Genomic DNA, 18,372 nt, shown 5'->3' with positions numbered 1-18,372 from the left:
AGTGATCCACCCGCCTCTGCCTCCCAAAGTGCTGGGATTACAGGCTTGAGCCACCGCGCCCGGCCAATTTTTGCATTTTTAGTGGAGATGAGGTTTCACCATGTTGGCCAGGCTGGTCTCGAACTCCTGACCTCAAGTGATCCACCTGCCTCTGCCTCCCAAAGTGCTGGGATTACAGGTGTGAGCCACTATATACGGAAGGAAGCTCTTCTTTACAGAAGATTTCCAGCTAATAAATATAGAAGGAATGACAGAATTGAAAGATCACTGTTTTGTAGCACCTAAGAAATAAGGATGAAGACAATAATCAACAACAGCTGCAAAATCATTAGGTGAAAGACTGTCAGGCAACTTTATCTTGGATGTGTCAGACTACCAATGACTAAACCCAATAACCAATCTCAACGTTACATAAAGAAGAGAATCAGAGAGCAGATGCTGATTGATGTCATAGGAAGTACCTATGGTATGTGTACCTATGAATTTTGTGCTAAAAAACTGAAACATAGCCGGGTGCGGTGGCTCACGCCTGTAATCCCAGCACTTTGGGAGGCCGAGGCAGGTGGATCACGAGGTCAAGAGATCGAGACCATCCTGGTCAACATGGTGAAACCCCGTCTCTACTAAAAATACAAAAAATTAGCTGGGCGTGGTGGCGCGTGCCTGTAATTCCAGCTACTCAGGAGGCTGAGGCAGGAGAATTGCCTGAACCCAGGAGGCGGAGGTTGCAGTGAGCCGAGATCGCGCCATTGCACTCCAGCCTGGGTAACAAGAGCGAAACTCTGTCTCAAAAAAAAAAAAAAAAAAAAAAAACTGAAACATAAATCTGGCCATGCCTCTGTAAATAACCATCAGTCCACAGGAAATTCAGGAGTAAAAGAACACGTTGAACGATATCCCAGGAATACAACCAGCAGTATCCAGATGGTAGAATACTCTACACAACAAATGATGAGGTTTCTTGAAAAATAAATGGAAAGAAAAAATGGGGGAGGGAAGAGGAAACCCAGAGTAAAAAGACTTAAGAGACATATAAACGAAAGGCAGTACGTAGAACTTTGTGATCCAATTACTAAATGATATTTATGAGACAATCAAGGAGATGTGAATACTAACTAAATACTTCATGATAATTAAGAAATTTTTATTTATGCATGATAATAGTACTGTGGTTTAGAGGCAAGGAAGACTCCCACTGTTTTAGAGATACATACTGAGTTATTTAAAAGATGAAATGAATGCTTGTTTTGGCAGCACATAGACTACACACTGGAATGATACAAAGAAGATGAGCAAGGCCCCTGAACAAGGATGACACGCAAATTCATGAAGTGTCCCATATTTTTTATAGAAATAAGTTCAAGAAATCCACCGTACAACATGGTTTTCATTTTGTTTTAAGATGGAGTCTCACTCTGTCACTCAGGCCGGAGTGCAAGGGGCGATCTTGACTCGCTGCAACCTCTGCCTCCCAGGTTCAAGCGATTCTCCTGCCTCAGCCTCCTGAGTAGCTGGGATTACCAGCACAAGCCACCATGCCAGGGTAATTTTTGTATTTTTTGGTAGAAATGGGGTTTCACCGTGTTGGCCAGGCTGGTCTCAAACTCCTGACCTCAGGTGATCCACCCACCTCGATCTCCCAAAGTACTGAGATTATAGGAGTGAGCCACCACATCCAGCCCAACATGGTGACTACAGTTAATAACAATTAACTGAAAATCGCTAAAGAGAATAGAACTTTAAAGTGTTCTCACCATAAAAAATAAGCATGTGGTAATGCATACATTAGCTCGATTCAGCCATCACACAATATGCAGTATACATATTTCAAAACACCATGTTGTACACCACAAATACACAATTTTTATTTGTTAGTAAAAAAGCTATGCCCTTAAAAAAAAAAAAGATAAAATGGTATAGCTTGAATTTGCTTCTTGTTTTTCTTTTTTTTCAGATGGAGTTTCACTCTTGTCGGCCAGGCTAGAATGCAGTGGCACTATCTCAGTTCACTGCAACCTCCGCCTCCTGGGTTCAATCAATTCTCCTGCCTCAGCTTCCTGAGTAGCCGGGATTATAGGCACCCACCGCCATGCCCGGCTAATTTTTGGTATTTTTAGTAGAGACGGGGTTTCACCATATTGGCCAGGCTGGTCTTGAACTCCTGACCTCAGGTGATCCACCTGCCTCAGTCTCCCAAAATGCAGGGATTACAGATGTGAACCACTGTGCTTGGCCTGAATTTGCTTTAAAATTATAAAAAGCCAAGTGCAGTGGCTCATGCCTGTAATCCCAGCACTCTGGGAGGTCAAGGTGGGAGGATCTCTTGAGGCTAGGCGTTCAAGAACAGCCTGGGTAACACAGCAAGACCCCATCTCTAAAAAAAAAAAAAAAAATTTTTTTTTTTAACTAGCCAGGCATGGTGGTGATGCCTGTAGCTGCAGCTGCTCAAGAGGCTGAAGCGGGAGGATCACCTGAGCCCAAGGACGCTGTGATTATTGCAGTGAGCTATAATCACACCACTGTACTGAGACTCTGTCTCACAAAAAAATAAAAATCAATTGAAACATTTATGAGGTGGTTTATAGAAAAAACGAAGTTGGGCACATGGTAAAGTCCAGGCTGAGTTATGGGAGGAAAGGGTTCATGATATTATTCTACTTATAGGTATGTTTGAAAATTTCCGGAGTAAATTAAAAGTTTTAGAAATGGGATTATCCACCTGAAAACATATATTTTTATTTCTCTTCATATGTAAGTTTCTCAGCTCTTTGCTATGTGGTTGCTTTAAGCACAGCTTTACAGATTACGGCTGCCCTAGAAAACCGCTCTCATTTGCCCACAATAATCACTCATCTAGACTAGCTGAGAAGCAGCGCTTGGAGTCAGGTGAAAATGTGTCTCACCATCATTTGCTTAGAGAATGCTAGAACCAAAAACAACTTTGGGGTTTTCCAACTGTGTTTTAAAGAGTCTCAGCCTGTTTCTAAAAGAGCAACTCCTACTTGCTCTTTAAACTAGAGCAGGACGAGGAGAATGTTCTGAGGAGAGATGTCTCAGTTTTCCCAGAGACATTCCTGGCAATAAACTGGGCAACTCAACTGGGGTTTGTCAACGTAATTCTCATGAATCTGGACTCACTCTGCCTTTTTCTTCCTAACACATTGGAAGTGACTCCATGGCCTAGCAGCTTGTTAGTCCTGGATGAGGCTTTCAAACTGGAGCCCTCTTCGCTGGATGACCAGTCTAGTCTCCTGCCAAGCTGGCACTCTCTCTCATTTGTTACATCTCCAAATGCACTTTTGTGGGAGATGGATGTCACATGTAATGAGAGTGGCCCGCTGGGTTTTAGTCCTCTGCTTCAGCTGCTGCCATTCAACCTGCCAATCTGCTCCAGGTGTCCAATCTCCACTGGCCTCTGGTAACAGACAGCTGCTATGGCAGGACTGCCAACAGTCGGCCCACACCACAGCACAGTGGTGCCCTCGTCTGACCTCCGTGCCCTTTAGGATACCAAGCATCTTCCTTGACGATTCCTCTGAAAGCTTCTCATTGCCTGCTCCTTGGTCCCTAGTTCCCTTTCTCTCTGGGGAGAGTTGAGATAGGCTTGTTTCCAGCTTGTGAAAGAGGTGGGCTCTACAGCAGGGCTGCTTGTGCTTCTAGCGATGCTACTCATTCTTTTTATTGCCACCCTCTACTTTCCAGGACAAGTGTTCTAGGAAGGGAGTGGGGAGGTAAAAGGAGAGCAAAGACGCCCATCGTCTCTTCCGGCCCCCACCCCTCACCACAAATCTGGCTCCTTCTGGGCAGGGCTTTCGCTCTCTCCCTTACTGCTCCTGGGTTCTCTGAAAATCAGAGGTGTAGCTTAAGTGCTAGTGGTCACTACATGATAAGGAGTTACCCCAAATACTTCCTGATAGACAAAGGTGTTTTTCTTTCTTTCTTTCTTTCTTCTTTTTTTTTTTTGAGATGAAGTTTTGCTTTTGTTGCCCAAGCTGCAGTGTAACAGCATGATCTCGGCTCACTGCAACCTCCGCCTCCCAGGTTCAAGTGATTCTCCTGCCTCAGCCTCCTGAGTAGCTGCTGTTCCAGGCGTGTGCCACCACGCCCAGCTAATTTTTTTGTACTTTTAGTAGAAACGGGGTTTCACTAGGCTAACCAGGTGGGTCTCAAACTCCTGACCTCAGGTGACCCACCCGCTTCAGCTTCCCAAAGTGCTGGGATTACAGGAGTGAGCCACCGCACCCAGCCATGGGGTTTTTTCTACCCATGGCACCAGAAGGTCCCTGGGTGGGGTGACTTGTTGCTAACTCTATTCTCTGACCTAATGAAGTCTAAGGCCAGGCCATCTATCCCATATCTTTAGGGAGTGAGATTTTATTTTATTAGTTTTTTTGAGACAGTCTTACTTTGTCACCCAGGCTGAAGTGCAATGACATGATCTTGGCTCACTGCAACCTCAGCCTCCTGAGTTGCTGGGACTACAGGTGCTCACTACCACACCTGGAATGGTAGTGTATTTTTAGTAGAGAGGGGGTTTCATCATGTTGGCCAGGCTGGTCTCAAACTCCTGGCTTCAAGTGATCTGCCTGTCTCAGCCTCCCAAAGTACTGGGATTACAAGCATGAGCCACCGTGCCTGGTCTAGGGAGTGAGGTTTTAAAACCAAGGTGGTTTTATTCTAGTGATTAAATGTATTCATGTTAAATAATTTTTATTTACCATTAACAACATTTTTTCATTGTAATCTTACTTCCAGGAAGGTATTTTCTTAGCTTACATTTTCAGCCCAAACAGGTAAATTTGGTGCATTCCTTGTGTCAATGTTCTGTGTGCAGTGACAACTGATATATCATACTCCTCTTTCTGTGGCTACTTACAAACTAGAATCTAAAGCAGTCAGAAGGGTGAACAAACTAAGCAAACGTCTGCAGTCTTAATCTACCATTTCAGCAAAAGAAACCTCTGAGATTCTCAGCCACATTTACTACAGAATGCTTTATTCGAGTTAATAAAGTACAAGTAATTAGAATCAGATGAAAAAAAGTCCCTAAAAAATCCTTCCCTATCTCAAAATTGTAAAGATATTTTGCATTTTCTTCCAAAGTATTTAAGTTTTGAACTTCCACATTTAAGTGTAAGATTCATCTAGAATTTGTATTTGAAACAGAGATCCATTTTCTTTTTTTTTTCCTTCCATGTTAAATAACTATCCAAGCACCATTTACCGAAACATCTAGTCTTTCCCTCACTGATCTGCTATGCTAGCTCTATTACATATACCAGGACGATAAATTTTCCTTTTCAGTAAGTTTTATCTATTTCAGAAAGTCTTATTATTACACTCTTTTTTTCCCCAAGACTTATTCCTAGTTATGTGACTTTTTAAAAGTGACTATAAAGATCTTCTCTCTCAGTTTTACTTGCAGTTTCTGTCTGTTGATGATACACAGAAATGTAATGGGCCAATTTTGTATACAGCTGTCTGGCCATACATTCTTACTCCAATAACTTCTACAGGTTTTCTACAGAGACGATCCTGTCATCATATTTTGTATTTCTTTTTTTTTTTTTTTTTTTTTTTTTTGAGACGGAGTTTCGCCCTTGTTACCCAGGCTGGAGTGCAATGGCGCGATCTCGGCTCACCGCAACCTCCGCCTCCTGGGCTCAGGCAATTCTCCTGCCTCAGCCTCCTGAGTGGCTGGGATTACAGGCACGCGCCACCATGCCCAGCTAATCTTTTGCACTTTTAGTAGAGACGGGGTTTCACCATGTTGACCAGGATGGTCTCGATCTCTCGACCTCGTGATCCACCCGCCTCGGCCTCCCAAAGTGCTGGGATTACAGGCTTGAGCCACCGCGCCCGGCTCATATTTTGTATTTCTAAGTTTTATGTGTATGTGTCTGGCTGTGGCCTCCAAATAATACTGAATAAAAAAGATAACAGCAGTCACCTTATTCCTGATAAGAACTGTTTTAATGTGTTATTATCAATTAGTTTAAGTTTTAACCAGATTGCTTTCTTCTATCTGTGATTTGCGAATGCATTTATTGATCATTTTGAATAACTGTTTAATTTTGTTGAAATGTTGAAAATCTATTAGGTTGACCATATGGTTTACTCCTTTAATCTAGTCATGTTAATATAGTGAATGATGTTGACAGAATCATAACATGGATCCAACATTTTCAGATTCTGACTGATTTGCTCTCTGGTAGTATCGTTTACACTGTACCTGGAGGCATGGTTGAAGTAAATATCAGTATCTTTACCAAATATAACAAGTTGCGTAAAACTGCTAACAAGTTAGAAGATTAGAGCTCAAAATGAATATAATAGATTAGGTCCAAGCGTAGAGAATTGCTCCTGTGGAATGTGGCCAAGATGGCAGTAAACTCTGTAAATATAAACCTGACTACAGTATGGTGTCAGCTAATTTTCCACAAAGCAACTTCGTATTTTCTGGGAAAAAAGTACCACAGAAATGAAGGTGGTGAGATTTCAACAGCTTCTACATTAAACTTCTGTTGCAGGGCTAAAAAAGAAAATAACGGTTGAAAAAGCTTGTTCTACTTTACAAGAAAAAGTTAAGCTGGGATTTAATACTTTCTATGGGAACAATTTGTAATATTCTCTTTTCCCCAATTAAAAAAAATATATATTCTCTCTTAAAAAAATGTTTTATAATATATATGTTTCCCATGTCTCCCTAATTTTATGTATGTATTTCCCAGGGCATACTACTGGTGGCATGGGGTGAGGAGGAAATTCAAGGTTTCTATGGGAAAGTTAAATAAATAGTCAGTAAATATATTTTTTAATATTAAAGAAAACAGAAATCTATGACAAGAACAAATATAATTTTCACATGTATTTTAAAGATAAAACACAAGGCCAGGGGCAGTGGCTCACACTTGTAATTTCAGCACTTTGGGAGGCTGAGGCGGGCAGATCACAAGGTCAGGATTTCAAGACCAGCCTGGCCAACACAGTGAAACCCCATCTCTACTGAAAATACAAAAATTAGCCGGGCGTCATGGTGCACACCTGTAATCTCAGCTACTCAGGAGGCTGAGGAAGGAGAATTGCTTGAACCCGGGATGTGGAGGTTACAGTGAGCCGAGATCGCGCCACTGCACTCCAGCCTGGGCAACAGAGCTAGACTCTGTCTTAAAAAAAAAAAAAACAAAAAAAAAAAAACAAGAGTCAAATAAATTTCTTGGTCAATTCAGGCCAATCTCCCAGGTCATGTAGCGACATATTCCTGTTTTTCTAAAACATAACCCAAACTACTATAAAGACAAATTATTCTTATCTATATAAAAACTGTCTATTATAATCACAGATTATTCATTATGCAATGTAGGGTACAGGCAAGACGGATGTGATAGCACTGAACACCCTTTTTTCTATTCTAAAATTAAACTTTTAAATTATGTGTGGCATATGCTCTATTTATTTGATTAGAGAAGAACTTTATGAAAAGAGGATTTTTTTTTTAATCTTTTTTTTTTTTTTTTAAAGATGGGGTTTCACCATATTAGTGAGGCTGCTCTCGAACTCCTGACCTCAGGTGATCTGCCCACCTCAGCCTCCCAAAGTGCTGGGATTACAGGTGTGAGCCACCACGCCCGGCTTGAAAAGAAGATTTTTAAAAACTCCTATGAAAGCTACTTTTTAAAAACAGGAAATTATGTTTCCCCACATATGAGGCTGCTGACAATTTCCTAAGTTTTCCTCTTTCACTCTGAATAACTGAAGAACATCATATTACATTTATAGGTTTAATAAGATGCATCTCATTTATCAGTTCAACTTTTCTGGTTAGGTCACCTAGTTTCTTTGTATTCTTCCTTAGTGACCTGTCCTGATTGTGTTTGCTTTTGAAAGTTTCATCTCGTCTTAACTTTCACATTTGTACCATTCTGGGTTTGACTTTAGAACACAGAATGTATGAATATGGTATAATTCTGTCAAATGCAAAATAACTACTGTCATGATTACAGCACACATACAAAAGAACTGCCAGGCCCTGACAAGCAATAAAGAAATCCCCTGTAGCTACCGCAGAGGACGGCATCTAAGCACAACGCCTTTTCTGATATTAATACTACTAAATATGTGCATGTTTCTTTGAACTTTCCAAAGATTTCACCTGTGTTCTCACCAGACTGGCATGGTGTGTGTGTTAAATAGTTAAAGACTATCTTCTCTTTAGAGATCGGTAGGTCTGCCGAGTTCACTGTTAGGTATTTCATGTCCTAAATAGAATTTTGTACTGAACTCCAAAGAAACTGACGGTAACTACAGAGGAAATCAGAAAAGACATTCACTGCTGGACACATACTTTGCCATTGTAAGCACGTTTAGAGGGTAACCTCTAACCCAACGAAAGAAAACTCTGTTTTAATCTGGTTGGGTACCTAAAACTCACTGATCTTTGAAAAATAAATACAAATTGAGACATTTTTGTTAACAAAGGGAAAATACACATAAGCCAGAGAAGTGATGCATACTTTTTTTTTCTAGAACAATAGTCAAAACCGGCTGTGGCCAGAATCATAGTACAGAAATGGAATTAGAGTTACACAACCTACAAATATTAAACAAAAAACTACCTTCCAGAAATTACCATTAATAACTCCCTACCCAAAAAGTAGGTTTTACAATGACAACAGGATATATCCTTCACTGATCATTTTATAAAATATTTTACTATATGAATACTAGCAGGCATATATGCCACTGTCTCTATAAACTTGGGCTGAAATCAGAGAACTGTGGGTCTCCATTACGTCTCGTTAATTTGGGACAATCTCTAGGACTAAGCAATCAAGGGGATAAAAACACCCTAATGTTATTAGGCAGTATAAAACGGTATGTTCAGCAACCTCTGGGCCATAATAAACATCTTTGTTTAAATTTAACTAAACTGCATCAACAGGCTGGAAATATTGGCATTCGTTCTTAATAAAACCAACTAGAAGATCAAATGACCAGAAACTAGAATAGCAATGGAAGGCAGAGTCATAAAAGATGTACGATGAGAAAGGGCATACAGGATCAGTTTCAATAGGTAGTTCTGAATAACCTTTCTAAATCACCAACTCAAGGATTTACACGCCCCTCTAAGAACATGGTTGCTAAACCCAAGTTTTTTGTACTCTGTTCTTACAACTATAGATGATTCTCTTAAATGGACAGGGGAAAAAGTACTTAAGTTAAATGCTTTCTTTGAGGTGACAGAGCAATATAAATCCCCTACATAGGAAAAAATGAAGACAAGGCATACATTCCTTTATGAATCCAAATGCACTTTATCGTAAAAAAGGCAGCAGTGACAACCGTCAGAGGCGATCCTACCTGTGTTTCTTGATGCCGTTGGAGAGAGCATCTCCACCACCACAGTCTTTTTCTTCGGACATTCTGTGTTTTCTATTGCCCAAATGCTCTCCTGCCTCTTCAAAGGAGTGTGCTGTCACTGCTTCCAATCTACTCAGGGACTGCTCGGACTCAGAATCTGTGGCAGAGGAGGTTCATGGTTAATGAATTGAACTTGGGTGCGAGGCTTCGGTAACAATGGATCCCTCCCTTCATGCATCAGGCTTTGAAATATAAGCAGCCTACTCTGTCCCTCAACAATCCATCCGTTAACTACCTCCTCAGGGATTTCACAGAACCTGCACCCAATAAGGCTGAAGTGGATTTATCAAACAGATGTACACTTATATAAGCTTACAAGTAAACAGGTCTGACATAGTAAAAGACATCTCTAAAGGTTACCCCATTCTTTAAAAAATCATATTCAGTGGTTGCCCCCAAAATTTCCACCTCTTTCTTCCCTCACAAAGCATCTTAAGGATAACTTCCAAAAATATTTAATTTTTAAAACTCATGTATAATGAAAAAGCTGTAGTAGCTAGCTGTCCTTATGAGAAGTTGAAATTACATCCAATACTGTAGACATAAAAGCAAAGTAACTTTAAAAATACTTTAAAAAGGTTGGGTCAGTGGCTCACACTTGTAATCCCAGCACTATGGGAGGCTGGGGCGGGAGGACTGGTTAAGGATAGGAGTTCAAGACCAGCCAGGGCAATATAGCAAGACCTCATCTCTACAAAAAGTTTTTTTAAAAAAATAACAGCCAGGTTTGGTGGTATGCACCTGTAGTCCCAGCTACTGGGGAGGCTGAGGCAGGAAGATCACTTGAGGACAGGAGTTGAGTTTGTGGTGAGCTATGATCACACTACTGCACTCCAGCCTGGGCAGAGTGAGACCCTGACTCTATACAAAAATAAATAAAATACTTTTAAAAATACTTTTCCCAGGATGATAATATTTAAATTTTCAAGGACAAAAGCCTGAAGCATCCCCACAGTAATTGTCAGGCAGGCATTCTTAGGATAGAAATATCACATTTCCAATTGGCTACATATTCAGAGCGGTGCCATCTGCTAGTTTGGGAAGAAGACAGGGAAGAAGACAATGCATTTTTGTAGATGACAGTAGAATTTCCAGGCGATTTCACATTCTTCATCTCTTTTGAGCATTTCAAGGATGCTTTCGCAGAGATGAGGCAGGACAATGTGGTTATTAACAAGCACTAATGGTCTCTCATGGCTTGTGACACTATAAAATGGGTATGTTCAGTGAGTGGGCGAAACAGGATTTGAACCCAGGTTTTCTGATTCCTTGTTTAATGTTTTATGTATTTCAGCTCCAAACAGCAGTCACTCCATTTCTATCACACTTTAAGTGAGTTTTTATCAAAGTGGAAATTCAAGATGACCTCTAACTTCCCATCTTGAGCACGGGACAAGCCTTCATCCTCAACTCTAGGAAAGCTCTGACACACGTTCCAGCAAACTTCCTATTTCAATAAATTTATCAACAATCTGCTAAATTTGTATTATAGCTAAACTGGTCAGGAAATAAAATGTTTTATTGCTTTCTTTCCCCACTACAGCATTACATATTTCAACAAAAATCACAGAACATAACCTTTACCGCATTAGGCTGACTCAGGAGAATGACTGCTGGGCTAGCCCAAGTACAGGTTGGATAATGCACCTTGAACTCTAAATGCCTACCCTATGACTCATCTAAGTGACTTGCAGAAAGGGTTTTAATGTTGGGAAAGTTTTGTTTTCTGCAAATATAACTTTAGTAAAATTTCTGAAAATATAGTTTTGTTGTGTTCTATACCTTATAACCAAAAAAAAAAAGGAGTTTTTCTTTTTCCTTTTTTTGAGATGGAGTCTCACTCTGTTGCCCAGGCCAGAGTGCAGTGGCATGATCTCAGCTCACTGCAACCTCCGCCTCCTGGGTTCAAGCGATTCTCTTCCCTCAGCCTCCTGAGTAGCTAGGACTACAGGCATGTACCACCATGCTCAGCTAATTTTTTGTATTTTTAGTAGAGATGGGGTTTCACCATGTTGGCCAGGCTGGTCTCAAACTCCTGATCTCAGGTGATCTGCCCACCTCAGCCTCCCAAAGTCCTGGGATTACAGGTGTGAGACACTGTACCTGGCCAGAAACAGATATTTTAATAATACATTTAAAGAGACATTTATTTTTCATTGTCAATTTTGGCAGAAAGAAACATAATATCATTGAAAAAAATTCAACACGAACTAGTCAATAAGAGGGGAACAGTTGCCTGTCAGATTAAATAAGTTGTTAAAATTATGTTTACAAGAACAACTTCATGAAATAGAAGATTGTTTTTAACATACATAACGCTAAGACAAAAAAAAATCAGGATAATGCTTTGAAACTCTAAAATACAAGCAAAGAAATAATTTCTCTCTGCACTGAAGAAAGATCAGTTTGGTTCAGGTAAGCAGATGTCTGAAAAAATGGGAGCAATACGCCAGGCACAGGGGCTCACGCCTGTAATCCCAGCACTTTGGGAGGCCCAGGCAGGCGGATCACGAGGTCAGGAGTTTGAGACCAGCCTAACCAACATGGTGAAACTCAGTCTCTACTAAAAATACAAAAATTAGCCAGGGGTGGGGGTGGGCGCCTGTAATCCCAGCTACCCAGGATGCTGAGGCAGGAGAACCACTTGAACCTGGGTAACAGAACACGAATTCGTCTCCAAAAAAAAAAAAAAAGAAGAAGAAAAGAAAAAGAAAAAGAAAAAATGGGAGCAATATAATGACAGAAGTTTGTGTAGGGCACATGCAGAAAGAGATCAGCCAGTATTCTGGAGGAGGCACTGGGCTGTGAGGAAAGGCTGCAAAGGAGAGATGATGTGACGGCAAATCTTTAAACAGCGGAACTGGTGCTGGGGCAGAGGGGCGGGATGTGCTGGAGGGAGCAGGAACAAGACCTGAATCAAAGACGTAACAGCCATCTTGGGGTGGGGGGTCGGGGGTGGGTGCGGTTCCACTCACACATTGTGAAGTTCGTTTCATACGAGAAAAATACAAACCAAAAAGTCAAAAAATAATTTTGTCTGTTCTAGTCAGTATTATTTAAGAATCCGTATTAGTGTACGATTCAGATGTCATGAAAATCATAAAGCAACGAAACAAAATACCTCAAGCATTTATGCACGGGATAGTGTGTTTGCAATTTAAGAGACACAAATCATAAGGCGGGGACTTGCCCACCTAAAAAGAATTTATTTAGCAAAAGCAGACAGAGTAAACAAGAAACACTAAGAGCTTCTATGAAGCAAAGACAGACTTCACAGAACAAGATTTCAACTCAGTGACTATACAAGCTGAAGACTGATGACCCTCAACCTCACCAGTCACATTGAGAACTCCCGCATGGACCACTGTGCTGACCCTCGAGGAATGCTCCATCAGCTGACAGCACACACCCTGTCCTCTGTGATTAGCAGCTTCTCTGACTTACCCCCCTGCCCCCTTCTGTGTCCTCATTCTTCTCCCTGTCTCCCTACTGCTTTCTTCCCCCTCCCACTCCTGACCCTTACTCCTCCTCTCTATCTTGCTCCCTAACTTCTTGCTATAATATATTCAGGCTATCCCCACCCTTCCCCTGAAAGGCTCTGAGAAAGGTCACTAATTACTTCCACATTGCAAAGTCTAATGGTCATTTTTCAACTCTTCGTTTGACTTATTCACCACCTCTGATGCTGCTTAATGAGCCCCTCCCTTCCTTGTACCATGTGCAAGGCCTGTGAAGTGAAGGAAGCATAAAATCTGGCCCCTGCGCATGGTCCAGCAGAGGGCAAGTGTGAACAAATGAGTTCAGTAGATTTCTCTAGGTGAAAATAGAAGTCTGAATGGGAGCAGTGGGCCACAAAGGAGGCATTAATCAATTCTGTAGAGTGGAGAACAGAGTATCAGGAGAGGACTGTGGCTGATGATTGAGCTGAGTTCACTGACGAGGAGTAAGAGCAGGGATGAGGACAGTTACAAGACGAGAGCTGTCCCAAGCAGTAAGAACAGTATGGGCATCACAGCGAGGAATGGAGTGTGCAGTGGCATGCAGCAGAAGGAACAGAATGGGTGGACATGAGGCTGTGAGTCAGTCTTAAAACTGACTAGGATCAATAAAAATAAAATGCAGGCCGGGCGCAGTGGCTCATGCCTGTAATCCCAGCACTTTGGGAGGCTGAGGCAGCTGGATCACTTGAGGTCAGGAGTTTGAGACCAGCCTGGCCAACATGATGAAAACCCATCTCTACCAAAAGTACAAAAATTAGCCAGGCATGGTGGCACTCACCTGCAATCCCAGCTACTCGGGAGGCTGAGGCAGGGAGAATTGCTTGAACCCAGGAGGTGGAGGTTGCAGTGAGCCAAGATTGTACCACTGCACTCTAGCCTGGGTAAGACAGCAAAACTGTCTCAAAAGAAAAAATAAAAATAAAAAAAGAAACAAAAAAGAAATCAAAAGCAGGTAGTGGGGGGATAAAATGAAACTAGAGATGAGGTAGTCTCTCAATACATGTCATGAGGTTCTTTATATCACTAGAGAGAAATCATAAACTCTGAGCTTTCTAGTTTCAAAGGCAAAGAAGGAAACATCAATTACATGATTCACAGTGCCTGTGAAATAAAAACTAGCTGCTTAAAAGCCAAAGCTCAGTGATTTCCAGTACAATGAATAGAGAAATGTGGAATGTATATAGTGTGAAATAATTTGGGCTTACTCTCTCAGTAACAGAGAACCATTCTTGAGAGATTATACCTTCAATGCCTTGGTCACACCAGTCGATCTCTAGTATAGCATCATTTCATGTGGAGACTTGTAGTTCTAGAGTTATTTAAGTTTAAAAATGTTTAGCTCAATGCCAAAGAGAGCACAGCCGCTGTGGAGGTTACTGATGGTCAGAGCCTACTCAAAGAAGTTATTTTCCAGTTTCCCTGTAAAACGAATCAGTGCCACATCTCAGTGTCTCTGAAGTGATAATTTAATCCTTTTTTGTTTGTTTTTCTTTGAGATGAAGTCTCTCTCGCTCTGTTGCCCAGGCTGGAGTGCAGTAGCACGATCTCAGCTCACTGCAACCTCTGCCTCCCGCACTTAAGCTATTCTCCTGCCTCCCAAGTAGCTGGGACTAACGGTGTGCACCACCACACCTAGCTAATTTTTAGCAGAGACAGGTTTTTTTTTTTAGTAGAGACAGCTATTTTTAGTAGAGACAGGGTTTCACCATGTTGCCCAGGCTGGTGTTGAACTCCTGACCTCAGGTGATCTGCCCGCTTCAGCCTCCCAAAAGTGCTGGGATTACAGGCATGGACCACCATGCCTTGCTGATAATTCAATCTTAAAATTGTTGTTCTTCACTGTTGCCTAGACACATAAATATCAAAATGTTAGTGGGCTATAAGATAGTAATGCCTTAGTAGAAAGCATGAAGTAATGGAGAGAGGCGCATCCTGCCTCCCACGTGCTGGTTACACGGCTCTCTTGCAGTAGGGTGAGGCCACAACACCTGGGCTTTCAAAACAAACAAGGGGAGGGAAGAGGGTGGAATGGGGAGATGGTAATTAATGGGGATGGAGTTTCAGTTTGGGATGATGAAAAAGTTCTGGAGACAGACGGTGGTGATGGTTGCACAGGAATGTAAAGGTACTTAATCTCACTGCACTGCACACTCAAAAAGGGCCACGTTGGAAAGTTTATGTTATTTTACCACAGTAAAAACAACAACAGACAAAAAAACGAAAACCAAGCAAACATACAAAAACCTGTCACTCAAAAGCCAATGAGCTGTCATGTTGGATGCATGAACTACTCTGTCCGGTTAACTCTTACCCCACTGCCAGGAACAAAACATGGCCACATGGAAGGAAAACTGGTCAATTTTTCTAAAGCTATGGTTTTTAATACAGCAGAAGGAAGTTTTTTTGTTTTGTTTTTTTGAGATGGAGTTTTGCGGCCGCTAATTTTGTATTTTACAGGGTTTCTCCACGTTGGTCAGGCTGGTCTCGAACTCCCCACATCGGGTGATCTGCCCACCTCAGCCTCCCGGATGCTGGTATAATATGCATGTGCCACCGCACCTGGCCGGAAGTTATTTGTACAATACACATAACTAGGTTTCAGACAATGGCAGCCTGTCATTATTCTTTTTATTTCCCACTGCATTTTCCTCTTAACAAACATACAAGTTTCTGTAACAGGCAAAGCCACCCAAAAATTTTAGGATATTTCACTGACCCCTGAAAATCAGCATAAAAGATTTATGAAATAGCCCTACCTTATTTACTGAACTTTTGACGAGCACTTAGGAAAATCTGTATAGCACTGAGTAATGATGGGAAATTGAATACTTGATAAGCACTTATTTGTGGGCTTGTTTATTCCCATCTAGTTCCAAAAGGATTCAAGTGACTCAACTGATAATTATGTTTTATAGAAAAACCATCAAGCCATGTGCAGTGGTGTGCACCTGTAGTCACAGCCGCTTGGCAGGCTGAAGTGGAGGATCACTTGAGCCCAGGAGTTTGAGACTGGGCAACAGAGTGAGACCCTGTCTCTTAAAAAATTAAGAAGTGTCGGAATAACACTTTGAAAAACTGACTATATTTTATAAGATAAATGCTCTAGTTTAAAGAAGGATTGAAGGTGAACAGAATCTTTACCTGATTAATTTCTCAATTAAAACAGCAGTATTAATAGAACTAAACTTTAAAACACCACTAAGTTTGCTTTAATGTCATAGGTCTACAAAGGACCAGATCTTTAAAGTTCTTTTTTGTTTGTTTGTTTTGAAACAGTCTTGCTCTGTCGCCCAGCTGGGAGTGCAGTGGCATGTTCTCGGCTTACTGCAAACTTTGCCTCCTGAATTCAAGTCATTGTCCTGCCTCAGCCTCCTTAGTAGCTGGGAGTACAGGTGCCCACCACCATGCCCAGCATTTTTGTATTTTAGTAGAGATGGGTTTCACCATGTTGGCCAGGCCAGTCTTGAACAACTGACCTCAAGCGATCCACCCACTTCGGCCTCTCAAGGTTCTGGGATTACAGGCTTAAAAGTGTCAGATCTGTGAAGTTCTGTCCATATTAGAACTCAGAATTATTTTAAACACACTCAGATTAAACACAGTCTCCTTTCTCATCAAAATAGCTTGGAAGCCAACAAATGGCTATCATTGGGTCATGGTGACTTTAACTTTACTCCAGAATTCAGAAGATCCTGACCGCTATGCTCCCTTTTTTTACTGAGTGGGAGAACTATCCAAGGGTTGATTTGTTAATTTTTTTCTACTATGAAAAGGCTGAAAGAAGAGGCCATAAAGTTCACAATATAAACATGCCAACAATTCTTGTAAGTTATCCTCATAAGCACTTTTTTATTCTGACCTTTGGAAGCTAGCCTGAGAACAAACAGTACACAAAGCAGCAAGATGCGGAAGAACTGTGGATAATATCCAAGTCACTCTTCCGCCTGTTATGGAAGGTAACAGAAGACAGCCAGGAAATGCACACATGCTCAATTTAATACCTTTATTGTTTATGGTTTCCCACATACTAGGCATGTTCTGAAAATGTCCAAGGCAACCCAAGGTACAGCTTAAAATATCAGTGCCAAATTTTTATTTAGCCTTGAGGTATAACTGCATAAACTCAGAAATAGCACAGTAAATATGAAGAACACGAGGAAAGTAAACATAACCTATCACATTTAAAATAAATCATAAACTGAAAACCAGGATGAGTCCAGAGGGGGTTGGCAAGAGACCGCTACAGTAATTTACTAAGGAAGTGACAAACGCTTGAAACAGATTCTTGGCAGCAAGCAACAAGAGTCAGAGACATTCTACACAGATCCTCTCTGAATGATGTCCAAGGTCAAAATTAGCCAAATGGTAGAGTATTGCTTGTGACAGAGTTTCTGAAAAGTACCAGCTTGTCCCCAAGCAACTAAATCTACTACTGTTTTCTACAACTGGCAAAATCTGTTCATGTGATTGAAGGTGAGGAGTTCAAAAAACCAGCGTGTGGGCTCCTGGAACTGTTATGTGGATCTATTTGAGCTAACAAATCCAGAGCTTCCCAATTTGTCTCGATTTCTCAACCTTATTTTTAGGCAGGTCACATTATGCATTAACTCTACAGAGAAAATAATTCCAGAACTAAAGGCCACTTGCAGGATAATCCATAGTTAGAAAACAAAGTATTTTCCTGTGACTTGGATTTAGTAAGTCAACGTTTACTAAATACCTACCACGCATCAGGTCAAATGCAAGTTGCTAAAGTGGTTTGGAAAGATGAATGAGATATGGCTGGTGCCCTCCAGGTATTCAAGATTTAAAAGACAAACTCTTATGACTGCTGAGAAATGCTAAAACTGGTTTCAATTTCACGATATAACTATGTATTGGCTTTGCCCATCTACACTATTGGATTTTATGCATTATTCATGCACATTTCAAGCAAAATAGCATTAAGGGGAAAGCTGAGCAAGAAAGCCTTTCTAGAGCAACTGATCTCAACATGTTTCTAAAAAGGAAGATGAACACAGTAAGAACAATAATGCATTCTGAACTTACAATATTCAAAGAGCAGGAATTTTCTGTGAAACTGCTCTCACACTAGTACTAAAGAACCACCACCATGAAATTATTTATTTAACTGGTACTAAGTGTTTCAAAAACAACTCCTTAGCAGATTATTAGAGATTCCTAAAGTCATGTACCTTTAGTTTTCTCTCCTTTAACTGCTCTTTATCTGTCCCCTCCCTGGTATCAAGTCTCCTATCTCCGAATTGATTGTAAACTCCTGGGGAACAAATGTCATTTTCTAATATTAATACTACCTCATCCCTGCTTCCTCCTTTGCTACCCATCCCTACTCTCCCCTACAGAATCCAAAGTGGTAAATATAGATGCATAAAATCACCATGCACTCCTGATTATCTTAGGCTCATTATTGAAAACCAATATATTTTTAGGG

The 18,372-nt window shown here is 41.0% G+C and overlaps 1 protein-coding gene and 1 non-coding gene across 6 annotated transcripts in view; one reads left to right on the top strand and one right to left on the bottom strand.

Moving 5' to 3' along the window:
• Positions 1-18,372, bottom strand: part of OSBPL1A (oxysterol binding protein like 1A) — a 242,449-nt gene that overhangs the window by 56,306 nt on the left and 167,771 nt on the right. For 4 of the 5 annotated variants that reach the window (XM_074383664.1, XM_010335492.3, XM_010335491.3 and 1 more), the window contains one exon: positions 9,361-9,517. In XM_074383664.1, coding sequence (XP_074239765.1) covers positions 9,361-9,517 — 157 coding nt within the window. Of the gene's footprint in view, positions 1-9,360; positions 9,518-18,372 lie in introns of those variants that run through there. The other variant, XM_074383665.1, reaches the window with a different exon arrangement.
• On the top strand, positions 1,239-1,346 carry LOC120361697 (U6 spliceosomal RNA). Its single transcript, XR_005577837.1, has one exon. It is a non-coding gene; the product is annotated as a U6 spliceosomal RNA (small nuclear RNA).

This window comes from Saimiri boliviensis, chromosome 13, assembly GCF_048565385.1.
Source record: "Saimiri boliviensis isolate mSaiBol1 chromosome 13, mSaiBol1.pri, whole genome shotgun sequence".
Lineage (NCBI taxonomy): Eukaryota > Metazoa > Chordata > Mammalia > Primates > Cebidae > Saimiri > Saimiri boliviensis.
Note: the sequence above shows the minus strand (reverse complement) of the source record. Positions and strands in the feature narration are given on the sequence as shown.